Here is a 19,242-nt window from a genome sequence, read left to right as displayed (position 1 = left end):
TTAGAGACTCCCGTCTTTTTTTTTTTTTTAATGCAATATTCTCAAATGAGACAACTTGGCATTATAAATACTTCTTGGGAATTTGAGATTGAGAAGAATAATTCCTACCTAAAGTGAAGTGATCTCTACACAGTCGTGTGTATTTGGTCGGGCACCATCCGTCACGTTTAATTGCCGAAATCCATCGATCTTTTCTCGTCTTTTCAGCTGGTATTCCGTAGAATAACCTTTTTGAATATCTGTCTCGTCTGTTGTAACATCCAACAGCACAACAAGTCTCGGGCATTGTGCATGTTCTCCTCCTGTTCAATCTCCCCCACACTGTCGAGCAGCTCTTTTTGACCGGCAATATGGCGGCGTGAAAATGGTGACGTCACATTCACGAGTTCTATAGTGCTAGGCTCTGGCTAACCGATGTCATGGCTAGCAATATGCTTTTGGTGGTATATCAAAGTCATTTGAAATGTAAATAATGTACTGTACATGTTTTCAGAGGCTATTTTTTTTAAAAAAAAAAAAAAAAAATGTTTTTTTCCCTCCTTACTGTACAGAAGTGTTCCCACAGGAATCCAATGAGATGAGCGACAGGAAACCATAAACGAATATAGAGCTTGTGCACCTACGTCACCGAAGTCACGTGACTGGCCATATTGACGGTCTAGCAAAGCATTGCTCAATGCTAAGTCAGTTGGAGACGGCACGAATATACGTCTTATAGCACGGCTCGACCAGAGTTTTGTATGATACCGTTTAACATTTAGAAGGTGATAATAAACGAAGGTACGTGGAAGAATGAGAGACACTTGGCATAGAGGACCCATATTTAATGCCGAAGTCGGATGTTTTTGCCGATAAGAAAGTGGACTGCTAACCCGCTTCCGCTTGTCTTGGACAACTGGATCTACAAATGGATCTGGTGAGAAAGCTGTCCAGATTTACACGGAAGAGTTTGAAAGCGTCTAAAAGTCTGGACGCATACGAATACTTCCTTGCTGGATCTGTTCTCAATCAAGAATAAATCCCACACAGTGATGGAGCCACTCGGATTTTTTCAATACAAATACCAATATTTAAATAAATGACCCCTGGTTTTACACGAACTCGCATTCATTCACTATGATTGGAAAAAAAAAAAAAAAAAGACAGCGAGTCGGCGTCTCCGTACATGAAGCGTGTTGCGCCCACACGTTAAAGTAAACCTCTCCGTGACAGACTTTTTAAAAACATGAATTGTTCTCAAATGAGTCCAATGTGTATTTCAAAAAAAAAAAAAAAAACCACTGGGATAGGCTTCAGCCCCCGTACACGGAAGCGTGTTGCAGCCACACGTTAACCTACGTAATCCTCTGTGTGATCGACGGTTTATTTTCTTTTTTTAAATACGCATTGGAGTCATTTGAGAACAATTCACATTTTATTTATTTTTATTTTATCATTTATATCACGGAGAGGTTTACTGAAATTTAACGTGTGGCCACAACACGCTTCCGTGTACGTTAGAGACTCCCGTCTTTTTTTTTTTTTAATGCAATATTCTCAAATGAGACAACTTGGCATTATAAATACTTCTTGGGAATTTGAGATTGAGAAGAATAATTCCTACCTAAAGTGAAGTGATCTCTACACAGTCGTGTGTATTTGGTCGGGCACCATCCGTCACGTTTAATTGCCGAAATCCATCGATCTTTTCTCGTCTTTTCAGCTGGTATTCCATAGAATAACCTTTTTGAATATCTGTCTCGTCTGTTGTAACATCCAACAGCACAACAGGTCTCGGGCATTGTGAATATTCTGCTCCGGTTCAATCTCCCCCACACTGTCGAGCAGCTCTTTTTGACCGGCAATATGGCGGCGTGAAAATGGTGACGTCACATTCACGAGTTCTATAGTGCTAGGCTCTGGCTAACCGATGTCATGGCTAGCAATATGCTTTTGGTGGTATATCAAAGTCATTTGAAATGTAAATAATGTACTGTACATGTTTTCAGAGGCTATTTTTTAACAAAAAAAAAAAATGCTTACCTTGAATTAAAGTGAATCACGAGTTTGTAACAATAGGAAAAAGCAGGTCCCAGGGTGAAATTTTAGACAAGAAGTAAAAGCGTGTGTATGATGTTGTTTGCAGCAGGACGATGACGACGACAAGCCCACTTGCTCCACGCTCCCTCAAAATCAGGACGGGGGTCAAGTCCTGCAAGAGGAACTAGACAATTCCGAGCACAACGTCCTGGCGCACATCCAGAGTCGCTTGTCGCAGCGCCTCCGGGATAACCCGGACCCGCGCCGCCCAGAAGGCCAGGAGGACGACGACGGGGACGAGGAGGCGGCGGAGGGTGAACGCTTCCAGCAGTTGCTGGAGCTCAAGTGCCAAATCCGGAACAGCGGGGAGTATGACCTCTTCTACAGCCGCCGCAGCACCATCGAGTGCAGCGTCGGCGAACCGGGCAGCGTCCAGCACGAGCTGCGCATGCTCAACGAGGAGCTGCGCAGTATCGAACTAGAGTGTCAGAACATCATGCAGGCCCACAAGCTGCGCAACGGCCAGCGGTCAGCGAGTCCCCATCGAGGGGAGCCCAGCAAAGGGAAGCTGGCAGACATCAACGAGAGGTTGGAGAAGTCGGACAAGGAAAGCTCCAGCGCGTATAACACGGCCGAGAGTTCCCGGAGTACCCCTCTGGCTATGGATCGCTCCCCGGAGCATTCTCTCCAGAGGATCGTGAGCCTCACCAACCAGAGGAACCTCCGCAGCAGCCTCGCCGCCGGACCCTCGCTCAGTCCCAGCCCCGTACCGGGTTGCCAGGCCCCACTCCTTGGCAAAAGCAGCAGCCCGGACCACAGCAATCCCTCCGAGTCGGAGCAGATGCTCCAACCCGGGGAGGACCGGCGCCGTGCCAAATCCAAGCCTCGGGTGTCCCAGATCCCTTACTTCTCTCCATCACACAGTTCCCAGCATCGGCAGGCCAACATCCCGGCGCACGCCCGCCACTACCAGAGCTACATGCAGCTGGTCCAGCAGCGCTCGGCCGTGGAGTACGCCCAGAGCCAGCTCAGCCTGCTCAGCGTGTGCAACAAGGAGCCCCAGGCGCCGCCTCTCCTTCTGGACGAGCCCAAGATGGAGTGGAAGGTGAAGATCCGCAGCGACGGCACGCGCTACGTCACCAAGCGGCCGGTCCGTGACAAGATCCTGCGGGAACGGGCGCTGAAGATCAAGGAGGAGCGCAGTGGCGGCATGACCACGGACGATGACGCCATGAGCGAGATGAAGATGGGTCGCTACTGGAGCAAGGAGGAGAGGAAGCAGCACCTGGTGCGCGCCAAAGAGCAGAGGAAGCGCCGCGAGTTCATGCAGCGCAGCCGCCTGGAGAGCCTGAAAGAGAACCCGCAGAGCGGCGGTGAGGCCAGCCGCAAGGAGGTCAGCATCATCGAGCTCAGCCACAAGAAGATGATGAAAAAGCGCAACAAGAAGATCCTCGACAACTGGATGACCATTCAGGAGCTGATGACGCACGGGACCAAAGCTCCGGAAGGAGCCCAGGTACACAACGCCTTCCTCTCGGTCACTACTGTGTAAAACCAACAGGTACTTTCTACCCGCGGTGGTATTAATCTAATTGCCTCGTTCAATGTGGCGTTTGTTTTTATGAGGACAATAGGAGTATTTTTCACACTTTGTACACCCAAATAGCATTTTGTAAAGAGTTTATCTGTGGCGACATGGCGTTCCCTTGGACGTTTTTCTACACATTGAGGACTTTGTCGCCTATTTTCACATTTTCTGCAAAACTATACGACTCAAACATGTTTTTGTTTTGTGTGTCGTGTTTCAATGGAAAATCCAGCGGGTCTCATTACCTTTTTTTTGTCAAATATCTCCCTTCAACACCCAAGTGTCTACACCAGGGGTCACCAACCATGCCAAGGGCTACCAGTTTAATACACTTCTGATATGAGAAATTTGCTCAAATTACCTTTCTATATGTCGAATAATAATTAGGACTGTTACCATTGAATGTTAATTCTGAGCATATGTTAAAGCCCAAGTGTCATATCCCTATAAACATTCTAAAATAGATATTGTAATGAAAAATACATATAACATTATTCACTTCAATGTCTGTAGGAAAAAATAAATACAAGCGGAGAGCGAGTCATCCATCCGCAAAGTTGCGGAAGTCTCATTCGACATCCAAGTGGTCGCCATATTGGCTGCATCTCCTGCCCGTGACATCACCCCAGACATTCGCCACTGAAAACACGCTGTATGAGACGAACACGCCCCTTCTGACACGGAAGCACTTTTCGAAGAAAAGAACATCTCACAACCGAGTGAAGTTACCGAGGCCGGATTACCCTATTTTTTCGAGCCTTATTTAGATGATATGCGGATCACGGCCAAATCACCTCCCCGGCCTATCCACCTCCGCTCTCGTCGTTTGCACCTGTGCAATCAATTTTTCACGACGAACCGGATCTTTCGGAAAGTATGAAGAGCGAATCCGTCCTCCCAAGTGTTCGAGCAATATCCAACAATACAACAAGCCGGCATTTTAGCTAACACGAAGGAACAACGAGGTACATTACAGCAGGTAAAACTAGTAGAAACAGACGAGACCGCTTGAGTGCGCGACTGCCTAGTACGTCACTTCCTGCTTCTTCTCGAAAACAAATCCCGCAAGAGGATTTTCATGGCGGGAGTTTCAAAAAGCCGTATACGTCAAAATCATGTTTTGTGGTGGAAAAAACTGATGGGTCCATATCGGCTGCCCATTTTTCATTAATAACATACTAAAAATCATGCATTTCATGACAGTGGACCTTTACATGCTTAGCATTCGTGATTAGCATTAGCACACTAGCAATTACCATTTTATATCAAAACAAAAACACTACCATTCAACTCATTCATACATGTTGTGTGTACAGTATATTACACACATTACACAATAGTCTGTTTAAAAAAAAAAAAAAAAAAACAGACAATCCTCTGTCGTTTTTGGCAGTGTTTTTCACTGGCCCAACAATTGCGCTCTATCTGCGATAAAAGTCAGTGGTCACATGGGTCCGGGAAACACAAATTTGGTCCAGGTGACGCAAATATGCTTTTATTAATATTTTTTATTGCCTTGAGGCAGAAATTTATATGGTCAACCTTGCTGATTACGCCCCACCCCATCCCCCCTGCCCCACAGGGGGTGAATAATGATTTTGATCGATCTAAAGATACTGAACATGTTAGTGATTTTTCACCCGTTATCAACAGTGATTTAACAAGGGAGGAAATGGATACATGTCAATATTCCTTCACTTTATTTCAATAAATTTTCAAGTGGCCGCTCCTGCAACACTCTGGCAAAATGGCAATGTGGACCTTGAGAGACCTCGAGCCGGTGCCCGCATGCGCCATAGTGGTGACCCCCGCTGTACGCAATATTTACAGGGTTCCACATCCCAGGTATTGTGACAGGTCCATCTCCATAAATTAGAATATTGTTAAAAAAGTGCATTTTAGGGGTGAAATTCAAAGTGAAACTCATACTATACTGATTCATTTTCAGAAGGCCAATTCCCACATCGCTGACGTATGAAAAACATTTTGATTGGTTCTTGATGTGGTGAACTATCTATATCACATAGAAATAAAATCACGAAATATTTGTGTATCTATACCTTGAGTTTTACTGTTTCAATTGAACTACTAAAATGAATTTTATTTTCTACAATATTGTAAGTTATTGAGATGCAACATGTATGTACACTCAATGGACACTTCATTAGGTACAGTCGAATAAAAGCTGGTTCCCAAAATCTGCCTTCATATAAGACTGATGACATGAGTTTGCAGTACTTGGCTCTCTTTACCTATACTGCTGTACTGGTATATGGTAACTAAAATATTAGAGACAAATCTCATTGTGATAAAATAATAACTCCCAAAATTGAGCATTACTATGGAATTTCTCTTGCCGCTGTACCTAATATTGTGCCCACTTCGTGTCCACAAACTATTGCAATAACAAAGTTGTTCCAGCTGTGCCAGTTCAGGTATGAAAGATACAAATCCATAACAAAAGGCTTCGTATTAAAAGTCATACTTTATTTTTTGTTGCATTTTCCAGATTGTTTTTCTAAGAATTTTTTTTTTTTTGTTCCATACCTGAATTGTATAGTTTGCCACTGAGCAGGACTCAGCTGATTGGATCTCTGATTATAAACTGAAATTGAAGTTGTAGTTTATTTCCATGTGAAGTTCTTGTTCAAAGGAAATGTAAATTTCACATGCCAGAGCGGAGCCCTTTGTCTTTGTTTTGAGTCCGTGTGCCATGGTTCCACGTGAACGCGTAGTCGGCAAATGTGTAGCCAGTTGAGGAAAAAAAAAACCAATGTGATGATGGTGCTCTTTGCAAAAATAAATGACAATAAATTGTGTAAAAAAAAAAAAAAAAAAAAAACATAAGTTTTGCTTTTGAACAGGTTTGAAACTCAGCTGCTTTTCTTCGATCTCACCGAGAAAGAATGATAAACAATACAAGATGGCAAAAAAGCCAAAAGTGATGAACGTTTCAAATACATTGTCGTCTTAAGATACATTTCACCTTAATGGTTCTGATTACCATGGACCCTGCCCTTCTTGTATGCCGAAGGAAGTATTCATATGAATGATGGTAACGCGATAGCCGTTTGTGATGAAAGTCTCGTACATTTAACTGATTGAAACAAAATGAAAAACGATGCACGATTTTATCGACAGAACACTATTGACATTTTTAATACATTCTGGGCTCAAACAGTGGGGATTTAATTTCTTTGTACATCGAGGTAGGTATGAAGCTACATAAAACAAGAAAAGTAGTTTGCTTAATAAATATGGAGGAAAGAAGGTAGATGGAATGAAGAAGTTGGGACAGTGAGAGAATAGCCGTCCAGTGTATGAGCTGCTTATCCTCCCGAGGGTCGCGGGAGCGTATCCCAGCTGTCTTCAGGCAGGAGGCAGGGTACACCCTAAACTGATTGCCAGCCAATCGGAGGGCACGTAGACACAAACACCGAGTCACCCTCACGATCCCACCTTCGGAGAATTTAGGAATTTGGGAAGAAGCCCGAGTTCCTGGAGAAACCCCACGCAGGCACGGAGAGAACATGCAAACCACACATAGGCGAGGCCTGGATTTGAACCCCGGTCCTCAGAACTGTGAGGCAGACGCTCTAACCAATCTTTCACCATGCCTCCGAGGTGAAAATATAGGTCAATTAAAAAGATAAATAGGAACGTAGGTCGGAAAATGTCGCTGGAGCGAGAAAAGTCACTATGAAGCAGGTAAATCAGTAAGAAGGTCAGAAAAATGGGTACGTAAGGAAGATGGGTAAGACAGAGTCGATGGCGCGACAGTAAGAAGGCAAGAACGGTAAGGTGGGGAAAAAAAAAAGTTGGGTCCATCAGAACATATAGTATGTAGCGAAGAAGTTAGGAGGAAGCAAATCTGACAATATGGAGGTAAGAAGACAGGCTGTGCAAAGAAGATACTGTAGGTAAGTAAAGGTGGGTAGACAAAATGGAGAAAGTACGGAAGAACATAGTTTGAAGGCGGATAGTTACGTATAAGGCACAGGTATGCAAAAAGTTTTGGGTTGTAGGTATGGTAGCTGAGTAAGAATTTAGACGTCTCGGTAAAATGGGTTAGCATTGATTTCTGGAGGCCCCTAGTGTCAAAGTGAATGACTCGTGGAGGGAACATCCATCGTCCCCCGACTTCCCCTCTCCTCCTGCCAGCGTCGAGCGTTGCAGCCGGAGGAGATTTCAATTAAAACGGCCTTCCACTCGGATGGCTTTATGTTCATTAGGAGGGAGCGACCGCTTCATCATCATCATCACGGTCCCGTCGCCACGCGGCGTTGCTAAATGCGTTGTCGTAAGTTGAATTTTTAATGTGAGCGGGACGAACACAACAGTTGCCGCGGCTCAGTGTCTCCAGCGTGGTCCTCGCGTTCCGTATAAGCGAAGATCTTGATGTAATCTTGGTTCAATAGGTGCCGGAAAGTTACCTGTACCCATAAACAGTATTTTTTTCACCCTTAAAAAAATGAGAAATCAGTGGGTGAGGATAATTTTTAAAAATGGATAATGTGAATAATTGTTTAAAGATCACAAGGCGTACTCTACTTCTTGGCTTTGTCCAAGACCTTTTCTCACAGGTACATATAAAATATTTGACTGGCTTGTCTTTGATTAATTTAACAAAGAAAATTGGCTAGCAGATGACATCCTTTTCAGGGTCTGAAGACCACATGTGTGCCATTAATCCTAAGAACAGAAAAGTCATTCAAAGCAAAGTTCCCAGTCTTGCCAGCCATTTTAGAGCATTTCCACTGCTCCTTGAAGACCAAGAGACTAGTTTTCAGTGACAATATACCCTCAACTCTTCGTGGGGGGGTACGGATCGGGCCCGACGGCAAAAAGCCAAAATTATGGCTCTTGCTTTGCATCATCTAAGTTGAAATTTCGAATTTAGCATAGGACTGTATTTACTATCATTGGTTTTCAGAAGTGTTCCTGAACCCTTGTGCCGATATCCTTTACACACCGATGTCTGTTTTGGATGCAGTGCCTCCTGAGAGGTCGAAGGTCCACGGCCATTCAGTGTTGGTTTTTGGCCTTGCCGCTTCCATGCAGTGATTTCTCCTGATTCTCTGAACCTCTCGATGATGATATGGACCGTAGATGATGAGATCATGATTTGCAAATCATTGTATTCTGTTTTTATTTAACGTAATATCCCAACTTCATAGGAATTCAATTTGTATATATATATATATATATATATTTTTTTTTTTTACAGATATACAACTAAGAAAAGGGCCATGACTCATACTCGCTGTATGGTTCAAGTTAACCCATCCATCCATTTTCTTAGCCTCTTATCCTAACAAGGGGCGCGGGGAGTGCTGGAGCCTATCTCACCTGTCAACGGACAGGAGGCGGGGTACACCCTGAACCGGTTGCCAGCCAATCGCAGGGCACATCGAGACAAACAGCCACACTCACAATCACGCCTTGGGGCAATTTAGAGTGTCCAATTAATGTTGCATGTTTTTGGGATGTGGGAGGAAACCGGAGTGCCTGGAGAAAACCCACGCAGGCACGGGGAGAACATGAAAACTCCACACAGTGTGGTCCGGGATTGAATCTGGGACCTCAGAACTGTGTGGCCAACGCTTTACAGCTGCTCCACCGTCCCGCCCTCGAGTTAATCATCATTGATATTTTTACATTATCATTTACACCATGACGCGAACACACGTTTTCTTCTACCTAGTACAACACGTAGACTATTCATACATTCAAGTATGAGTTGGTCTGCCGTGCTCAAAGGACGTGGAAGACTTCGCTTAGTAGCGGTGCAATTGGGAACGGCTCTGTCATTTACCAGGTGGGAGTTCACGTGACGTCACAGTGAGAAGGTCAGCAGCCGCAGTAGTCGTTTGAGGCAATGGGAAGTCGGCAAAACTGCTCGCAGGCTAATTAAGTTCACCTCCGAGCCCCTGACGGACCCGATCAGGTGCAATTAAAAAGCGTAAGGTGACAGCCGCGGTGGCATTTGTCTGAGCCGTGCGCACTTCAAACAGTAGTGCTGGCACAAATGCCAACTAGATAGCAGGCCTCCTCACAAATCACTCACACACACACCATCTCTGTTATGATCGTTTGCTCGTGACCTTTGGGAATCCCTGCATAGCGGACACCACAAATTCTCTGCCCTTTACCCCAACTTGAGTTTATTGGGCGGTGTGGAAAAGTAGAAAACAACGGATGTCTCAACTGAGTGATTTTCATTGGTCTGAAAAAAATAGATATACTATATGCAGTGAATACTCTGTTTTCGAACGTCCCCGTTCCCGAACAAATCGGTTCTCGAACGAAAATTTCGAGGTTTTTTTGCTTCTGTTTTTGAACGAAAATCGGTACTCGAACATAACGAGTGCGGCCCGACCAGCTGACCCACGTAGCGCTTTATTGCGTACAACTCAGCCTCTGTACGCAGACATGTACCGGGAGCTACATTTACTGACTGTTTTTTCTTCCTATTGAGGATATTAACGCCCAATCGCGGCTCCAAAGAACCCACTAGATACTAGACACAAGATAAGTTCTTTGGGAAAAGAAAAGAACTTCCAGGAGGGGGCGAGTCACCCCCACCAAAGAGATTTGATACAGTAGCTGATAGTTTTTCATTGCTTTTTTCTTGTGAACTTTAATAATGCTCCGTTCCATTAGCATTTCTGCATTTTTGTTTTGTTTCAAAGATTTTGTTAACTCGAGTTAAGAGTTAATGTTTTTTTACGTTATTTTTTGTCAAAAGGAAAACATTTTTTTTTCATTTTATTCCCCTCATTATTGTTTGTTTAAAGTTATTCTGCACTTTTGTTAATCCAAAAATATTTACAAGTTTGGGGGGCCCAGTCGCTACAGATGCGGCAATGCACTCCCAGCCTAGCTTACTCGACTACTAAAGCATAAATTTTAAGCAAAAAAAACCCAAACATATTTCTCAAGTTATTTTAACATATTAAGTATTTAAACTTTACATGTATTTCTACTATGCAGTTTATTATCAGGAAAAGCTTAAAGCCCAATTTTATTGGGCTTAGAACGCATTATTTCTTTTTCCATTGATTGTAATGGGAAATATCGATTCGGTTTTGGAACAAATCACTTTTCGAATTGCTTCTGGAACGGATTGTGGTCGAGAACCGAGGTTGTACTGTGTGTGCGTATATATAATTAAATGTTCAATTTATGTGTAATGTTACAGTGGCTTAATAGTCCTAATATGTTATAGCAGGAGGATAGCTGTACAAAACAGTTGACTGGAAGTAGATGGGACGTTGAAACTAGATTTAAAAAGTAGACCAAGGGGAAGCTAGTAGACACGTAGGTAAGACTGAAGACGACGATTGACGATTTTAGAAGCCAAAAAACGTGAACTAGGAGGTCTGCCGGTGAATGACTTTTAAAAAGTAGACAGGTGGGTAAGAAGTTGGACTGGTAGCTCAAAAGGTTGCGCTTGACTACGCAGTGGCCTTTCTCAGACAACCTTTGTGTTGAAGCTGCTGTACTTTCTACTGTATGGAGTTCATTAAACTCGAGTAGAGACTAAAAAGAAAGTTGCACAGTGACCGAACTGCACGGCTCATGACTACTACTTTTGGCTCGATTATGATTAATGCATTTGTGTCTTGTGCATTGCGAATGGCTCCTCTGCTTCATCGTGTTTAAACGCCTTGGGACTTGGACTTTTCTTGGGATGCTGTGTCTAAATCTGCCTTGCTCGTGTTGGGGGAAATAATGAATGTACTTGAGGTCAGAGCTCCTCCAGCGCACCTTGCGGGGGGATGCGACCCCAGAGAACAATAAGAAAATAGCTCGCGCAGTCAAGCTACGAGCTGTGTAATCAATTACATCTGCCGTTATTAGTCATGTCCTTAAGCAGATTACTGTATAAAATCATTACGGGGTGGAGAATTTTAATTATCTTGAGTGTGCGCAATTTTGTTTAGGCCAGCGTTGGGGGAAAAAAACATATTACTTCTGGGTCATATGAACAGATACATCACGGACTGCGAAACATGTCATTTGTCAACTGCAAATCCATTAAATGAATTGTTGCTGCAATTTTCTGTGCTGTCATCGTTTTCGGGACAGAAGCGTAGAATTAGCGGCATTAAAGGAAATGCCAGATGTCCGACACCACTGAAGTTACCCTGAAAGGGAAAAGTGACTACAGAAATCGGAAAAAAATGTATTCTAATTAACAGTCCATTCCTGGGAGTGGAATTAAGCATATCAATTCATGCTTGGACATCGCAAGATGTCCAGGTCCTGATGAAACAAAGCAGGCCCAGACCATCACACGACCAACCCGTTAGTACGACACTTCTTTTCCCAAACGCAGTGCTACATTTACACCACAAACAGTGAACAAAATAAGTATTTGAACAGCCTGCGATATTGCAAATTCTCCCACTTGGTAATCATGGAGGGGTTTGAAATGTTCACTGTAGGTGCATGTCCACTTTGAGAGAGATAATCTCAAAAGAAAAATCCAGAAATCACAATGTATGATTTTTTTTTTTAACGATTTATTTGTGTGTGTGTGTAACTGCAAATAAGTATTTGAACACCTGTCTATCAGCAAGAATTCTGACTCTCAAAGACCTGTTAGTCCAGCTTTAAAAGTCCACCTCCACTCCATGTATTATCCTGAATCAGATGCACCTGTGTGAGGTCGTTAGCAGCATAAAGACACCTGTCCACCCCATACAATCACTAAGACTCAAAATTGTAACATGGCCAAGACCAAAGCGCTGTCCAAAGACACCAAAGACAAAATTGTGCAACTACACACGGCTGGAAAGGGCTACGGAGAAATTGCTAAGCAGCTTGGTGAGAAAAGGTCCACTGTTGGAGCAATCATTAGAAAATGTAAGAAGCTAAACATGACGGTCAATCTCATTCATCGAAGTGGAGCCAAATGCAAGATATCACCTCGTAGGGTCTCAATGACCCTTAGAAAGGTGAGGAATCACCCCAGGACTACACGACAGGACCTGGTCAATGACCTGAAAAGAGCTGGGACCACCACTTCCAAGGTGACAGTTGCTAATACACTAAGACGTCATGGTTTGAAATCATGCATGGCACGGAAGGTTCCCCTGCTTAAACCAGCACACGTCAAGGCCCGTCTTAAGTTTGCCAATGACCAATTGGATGATACAAATCTTTTTCTGCACATGGGACAGGAAGACTGCACTGGATTAAGGAGAGGGTGACCGTGGCCATGTATTGTGAGATTTTGGGGAACAACCTTTTTGCCTCAGTCAGAGCATTGAAGATGAGTCGTGGCTGGGTCTTTCAACGTGACAATGACCTGAAGCACACACCCAGGAAAACTAAGGAGTGGCTCCGTAAGAAGCATATCAAGGTTCTGGCGTGGCCTACCCAGTCTCCAGACCTAAACCCAATAGAAAATCTTTGGAGCGAGCTGAAACTCAGTGTTTCTCAGCGACAGCCCAGAAACCTGTCTGAACTTGAGAAGATCTGTGTGGAGGAGTGGGCCAAAATCCTTCCTGCAGTGTGTGCAAACCCGGTGAACAACTACAGGAAACATTTGACCTCTGTAATTGCAAACAAAGGCGACTGTACCAATTATTAACATATGTTCTCTCAAGTGTTCAAATACTTATTTGCAGCTGTATCACACAAATAAATCGTTAAAAAAAAAAAAACATAAATTGTGATTTCTGGATTTGTATTTTTAGATAATCTCCTGCGAAGTGCTGTGTCAGGAAGGGCATCGGGCGTAAAAAAATTGTGCCAAACATATATGTGCGTTCATCTGAGATGACACGCTGTGGCGATCCCTAAAGGGACAAGCCGAAAGAAACGTACTCTCTCACAGCGGACATGCACCTGCGATGAAAATTTCAGACCCCTCCAGATTTCCAAGTGGGAGAACTTGCAATATAGCAGGGTGTTCAAATACTTATTTTCTTCATTGTAGAATGAGGCACACACCTTTCAAAGAGTTCAACTTTGGTACAAAGAATATTCTCCTGAAAGTCTTGAGACTCATTCAGATGTTTGTTTGTTTTGCAAAAGTAAGACCAGCATTTGTGTTCTCGCTGGTCAGCGGTGATTTTCCTCCTGGAAGACTCCCATGGGTCCAATTTTTTTTCCTTCTCTCTCTCTCGTTCTTATTGTTGACCTTATAACTGAGGCAAGGGAGGCCTACAGTTGTTTAAATATTGTCACGGTTCCTTGGTGAGCTCCTGGATTAGGCGCTCCTAGGAAGGTCCAGCACTGGTCCATGTTTTCTTTTATAAATAAAACTCTCACTGTGTGGTTCACTGCAGTCCTAAATCTTCAGAAATGACTTTGTAACCTTTTCCAGACTGACGGTCCCTTACTTTTTCTTCTCATTTGTTGATGAAATTCTTTGGCTCGTGGGCTTTTGTTGCAGCTTTTTGAGATCTTTTTTCTGATCGTTTTATTTTCAGAGAGCTTCTACTTAAAAGAATTATTGATTGAACAGGTCTCGAGGTACTTTTGGTGTAGTCAGTGAAAATAAACTCAGCTTCCCCCAAAAAATGTGATTAGCTCCAGTTTATTAATGATTGAACAAGGAGGCGATTACTTTTTCACACAGCTCCGTGTAGCTTTGAAGTTTTTTTTTACCGCCTTGAATAATGAAAATCGCCATTTTAAAAACTGCATTTCATTTTTAAGTATTTTTATTTTGATATTTAGATTTACTTGAAGATCATAAACAATAGTAAGATGACGAAAGTGTAAAAAAATCCAATTAAATTAGAGTTTGGTACCTTTTGTACTTCTTGACTGGGTCATTTCATTCTTTGGGCGTTAAATCCATCACCACTGGACAACGGATCGATTCTGAGAAAGGTCCTTTGGACTGAATACATGTTGACCCGTACTCTCCGTGCCCGTGATTGGCTGGCGACCAGTCCAGGCCGTAATACACCTCTTCGCCAATGTCACCTGAGATCGGCGCCAGCACACCTATAAAAGCATAATGTCGGTATTCATCGTAGATTCTGATTCCGGAATCCAACAGTCAAGACTTGCCAAGTAAGCCTGCACACTAAGTTTGCGCATGAATGGCGTCCTCCATTATTCTTTTATCCAACGGCATTTTCCCGTATCAGTTCTCTCACACGCATATGCTTATTACGTATATATCGGTAAAAGGTCTTGCAGACACATGCTAAATTGGATTCTGTTTAACAATGTAAGATGAATCGCTTTTCTAATATTTTCCGGGTTGATGGGAAACAGAAGGACCAGATAGCCGTTGGTGTGTGGACTATTCGTATTACCAGTGATCCATAGGGCTCGCTACCCCCCCCCCCCCCAATCTCATTTCATTTCCCGTTTCTGATGAGAATCAAACAAAAAGAAGCCGTATGGAATTTTACAGAATAAAGGGTTTTGGTCACAAGGGTAAGGCAGTACAGTGTGACAGTTTTTTTTCATTTTTTTGTGTGCGTGTACTGCCTTTTGTTGGATTATTCAGCTCCTTCCATGGATGATCAATAGGGTTTAGATCAGGGCTCATGAGAAGGCCATTGCAGAATAGTTTAACAGTTTGGGGTTATTATCCAAGAGATATTTCTGGCCAGGAACCACAAGACCAAACATATCTTGCTTTCATTCCATCCAGTATGGATTCAAGACTCCCCGTGTCGGGTCCAGCAAAATAGCGCTAAAGCAGAACTGAGCCTCCTCCGTGTTTCACAGTACTGCGGTTTCTTTGGATGCGTGTAACAATTGGTGTAGATGTAGCACTATTTTTGTAAGAACTTTAAGGAGAAAAAAAACAGAACAGTTCCTAACAGGAGTCGATGATGACATTGGGTTTACTTGCCTGAATTCAATGCAAATTCAAGTCCCGCTCAATGATGCTGTAAATCTGAGGAATAATCTTTGTGTGCCCTCTGATAAATTGGTGCCCAGTCCTTAGTGTAGTCCACTTTTAGCCCAAAATCACCTGTGATTGGCTCCCGCTGGCCATAACCATGAAGAACAGGATGGCCGGTATAGAAAATTGATTTCTATGAGCTGTTTATCGATGAGATGTGACTTTCAGGATAGGAATAGAAACGAGCTCGTTAGAGGGACAGCCAAAGTTGAATGTTTTGGACACAAGGTTAGAGGGAGCAGACTTCAATGGTCTGGACATGAGAGAGTGAGTATATTGGTAGAAGGGTGCTGAGGACGGAGCTGCCAGGCAAAAGAGCGAGAGGAAGACCAAAGAAAAGGTTGACGGATGTGTTGAGGGAAAAGATGAGGACAGTGGGTGTTAGAGAGGAAGATAGGCTTAGATGAAAAAAGATGACACGCTGTGGCGACCCCTAACGGGACAAGCTGAAAGGAAAACAAATGTGCCATCTCGTAGGTTAGCGACCAGTCCAGGGTGCAGTCCACCTTTAGCCCAAAATCACCTGTAATAAGATCAAACTCACCGTAACCCTAAAGAACAGGATGGCCGGTATGGAAAATTGATTTCTATGAGCTCTTTCTCGATTAGATGTGACTTGAACCAATTGGTTCAGTCACTATGAATTGTCCCAAGTGCCAAAGACATCAACATACCGTGTGATGTGTTTCTTTAATAGAATTCAACACTGGCCGGAAAATTTTATTCCTCCTTTTACATAGTGGAGTGTCTTTGCTGCCTTAAACGCTTGAGATTGCACCGTCTAGCTGGCTGCAATCCCAGCCATACACATGAAGTCAGGCTAGCCTCATAAAATTCCGCAATAATAGCGCCGAACACTTTCATATAGCATCTCCACGGCAGCTTTTCCATGCGTGATGGGGTTTGCGTCGCGATGAAATGGAATATGAGCGTCAAAAAAGCGCAATGACTTTTCCCCCGCCAATAACAAACACGGCCAGTGATGAATGAGCGATTGCTGCGAAAAGCTGAATGACCTTCAGCGACTCGCCGACGGAGGCTGACAAAAACCGTCCGTCACCAGCGGCTCACGTCGGGCTTTGTGCTCAAATGCCACGGACGCTACGACGACGTTTGCGCTCTGCGTTTCAGCAGAACTTGTCACTGGGAATTACCGCATCCCTCCCCACTGGTGACAGTTTTGCAGATTAGGCACATCGAGTACACGCCGGCCGTGTTGGCCCACTTCATCGTGGCAATATTTAAAGAATGACGTCTCTTTCAAAGAGAACTACGATGGCAATCTACACAGAATAGAACTAGCAATTGCATCAAGGTGTCTGTTAATTTGCCAACAAAGTGCAGATTTAATGCAGCAGTCGATCCACACGGGCTTCTTCATGTGCTGCCGTCGGCTTGTCTACAGTAATTGACGCAACATGACTGGAAAACTAGCAATCGGGAACAAAAAGTGTTAAAATTGCAGTTTTGACAAGCTCCGGTAAATGACGACACACTAGCATCATGTAACTTTTTATTACGTAATCCTTGCCAGAAATGATCAGAAGCTCTAGATAGGAACAGTTTTACTACATGGGGGGGATGCTATACCCAAGGGTCTGGTTCTTTGCTGTTGAAGTCAGTGCTTCAGTTTTTCCCAACTTCACAAGCCTGGGTTTTAGGTCTGACCTCGTTTGGGTAGAGGCGACTACTCCTTTGACTTCTGTGATAAAAGGTATCAGAAGTGGCGCAAGCATCCATGTGTGCCAAGCTGAACGGACAGGTTTCCCTTTTAAAGGATAACGCGTGTGACGGTTCAAATACCAATGCAGGTAGTCCCTCTTGAGTACTTACCGAGCACTGATACCAGTAGCATTTTTTTTATATACAGGATACAATTTCAATTAACACAAGGACATAATTGTAAACAAAGACCTTACTGAAATATCAAACTATACCCCACTTCAGTACAAGGAGTATTTAATGTCAGATTGTGTCTTCCTTAAATACACCAGCAGCCGCCACGAGTACCCGATCCATTCAAGCCAAGGTATGGCCGATACCAATACCTGGTATCGCTTCTCACCCTAATGTTGTATACATTATTTGTCGCACGGTGTCAGAAGCGGGATGACGATCCGTCGTCTGCCGAGTCGGAAGGACGTTACGCCTTTAAATGTGTAGATAGCGTGACGCCACACACCTTTGCTTAGATTGTGCTCATGATCTGGCCGGTGGTGTCAGAAGTGGGACAACCAGTATTGATGTTACCAGTTGGAAGGGCAAGGCGATTGGAATGTGGGACAAGGTCCTTTTTTTTGGGGGGGGGGGGGGGACGATCACTGACTCATCTTCACTTTTTTTTGGTCCTGGAGACCTGCGACGTACATTAGCGTCTCTAGCACCTCGTCAGACAGAAATGTTCTCTTCCTGTTTGTTTTTTTGTGTTTTCCTTCTCTTGACTATTCCCGGGGTTTGTCTCACTCAGTTTTCCCTATCCAGGTGCCTTTAATCTACTTCTATTATTGATGTCACCGAGTACGGAAAAAAAAAAAAACAATAAAATGTCATCCCCTGCATCATTTAGTATTTGTTTACCTCTTTCCCCCAGGTCGACCAAGCGAAGACACCCACTCCTGCCACCGCGCCATGCTTCTCCCTTCAAGAAGTCTTTTATTTTTTTTAAATTCTGTCAGGAAACACGGAATGAGCGGAGCGATCTGAAGGCGTCTTCCTGTCGCGTGCCCCGCCATTCACTCCACTTAATGGCTCCCGATGCATCAACATGTGTGGCAGCTGTTTGTTTGAAGATATCGTCACACCCCCATTCCCCATGAGGCCATGTTCTAAACTGGTTTTTACCCTCTTGTTGGGTGTCCTACTTCGCGCTCCTCCAGATCGGCAGCCTCCTGTGGCCGCTTTAATCTCACATCACAGGCTGCTGTACCTGGTTGGGACCTCCTGCTGTGCAAATTCAGCAAAGAACTTGGCGTGGTTTGCCTGTGTGGGTTTTGCGTGACTTCGGTGGCTTTGTTTGTATTGAGGGTGTGGACTGGAGCACGTTATAGGGGTACCATGTAAACAGCTACACAAATCTGATATACTGAGTGTATGATGTGTAATGATCATGTTGTAAAGTATTTATTACACCTTGATTATACTTGATCAGCCTTCACTACAAATGAAAGGTTAGTTAGCATAGACTTACTGTAAATTGCTCTCATAATGCCTTTAATGACATCATAATTTAGGACCACAACTTTTCCAGGTATACATATGGAATTAATGAACTGCCCCTACAGTGGGAGGTATGTTGCTTTTATTGCGTTTGTTGCATGATTTTTTTGCTCTGTGGGTTTGATGATGGTGGTGGTTTTATGATCTCAATCTTAACTGCGATGGTTTCTCCTGAATAAAACTAGATTTTAAACCGCGGTGAAAAAAATTCATTACACGAAAAAGATAATGTAATATTAAATGACTTCAGGCCATGTTTTTGGTGTAAAATAGATGAAAAGTCAAAATTGTACGTTAGTAAAATGTCAATTTTAAAAGTGTCATAAAATAAAATTATAAATAATAAAATACAAAACCTTCATTACATAAATGTGTAATTTTGAGAAGAAATTCAGAATTCTACATTACAATTTCTATTTTATGAAGTCGTAGTCAAATTCATAATTGTCTCAGAATAAATTCAATTCTACAAGACTCGTCATATTAATGACATAACCCAAAATTTTAGAATGAAAAAATTCAATTTATTTCA

The 19,242-nt window shown here is 43.4% G+C and overlaps 1 protein-coding gene across 1 annotated transcript in view; it reads left to right on the top strand.

Moving 5' to 3' along the window:
* Positions 1 to 18,763, top strand: part of LOC133502501 (PDZ domain-containing RING finger protein 4-like) — a 197,358-nt gene extending 178,595 nt beyond the window's left edge. Inside the window, exons 9-10 of the mRNA XM_061823366.1 lie at positions 2,126 to 3,535; positions 18,085 to 18,763. Coding sequence (XP_061679350.1) covers positions 2,126 to 3,535; positions 18,085 to 18,159 — 1,485 coding nt within the window. The 3' untranslated portion in view covers positions 18,160 to 18,763. The remainder of the gene's footprint in view (positions 1 to 2,125; positions 3,536 to 18,084) is intronic.
* Positions 18,764 to 19,242: the final 479 nt, after the last annotated feature.

This window comes from Syngnathoides biaculeatus, chromosome 6, assembly GCF_019802595.1.
Source record: "Syngnathoides biaculeatus isolate LvHL_M chromosome 6, ASM1980259v1, whole genome shotgun sequence".
In the NCBI taxonomy this organism is placed as follows: domain Eukaryota; kingdom Metazoa; phylum Chordata; class Actinopteri; order Syngnathiformes; family Syngnathidae; genus Syngnathoides; species Syngnathoides biaculeatus.
This window is presented reverse-complemented; position numbering and strand designations above follow the sequence as displayed.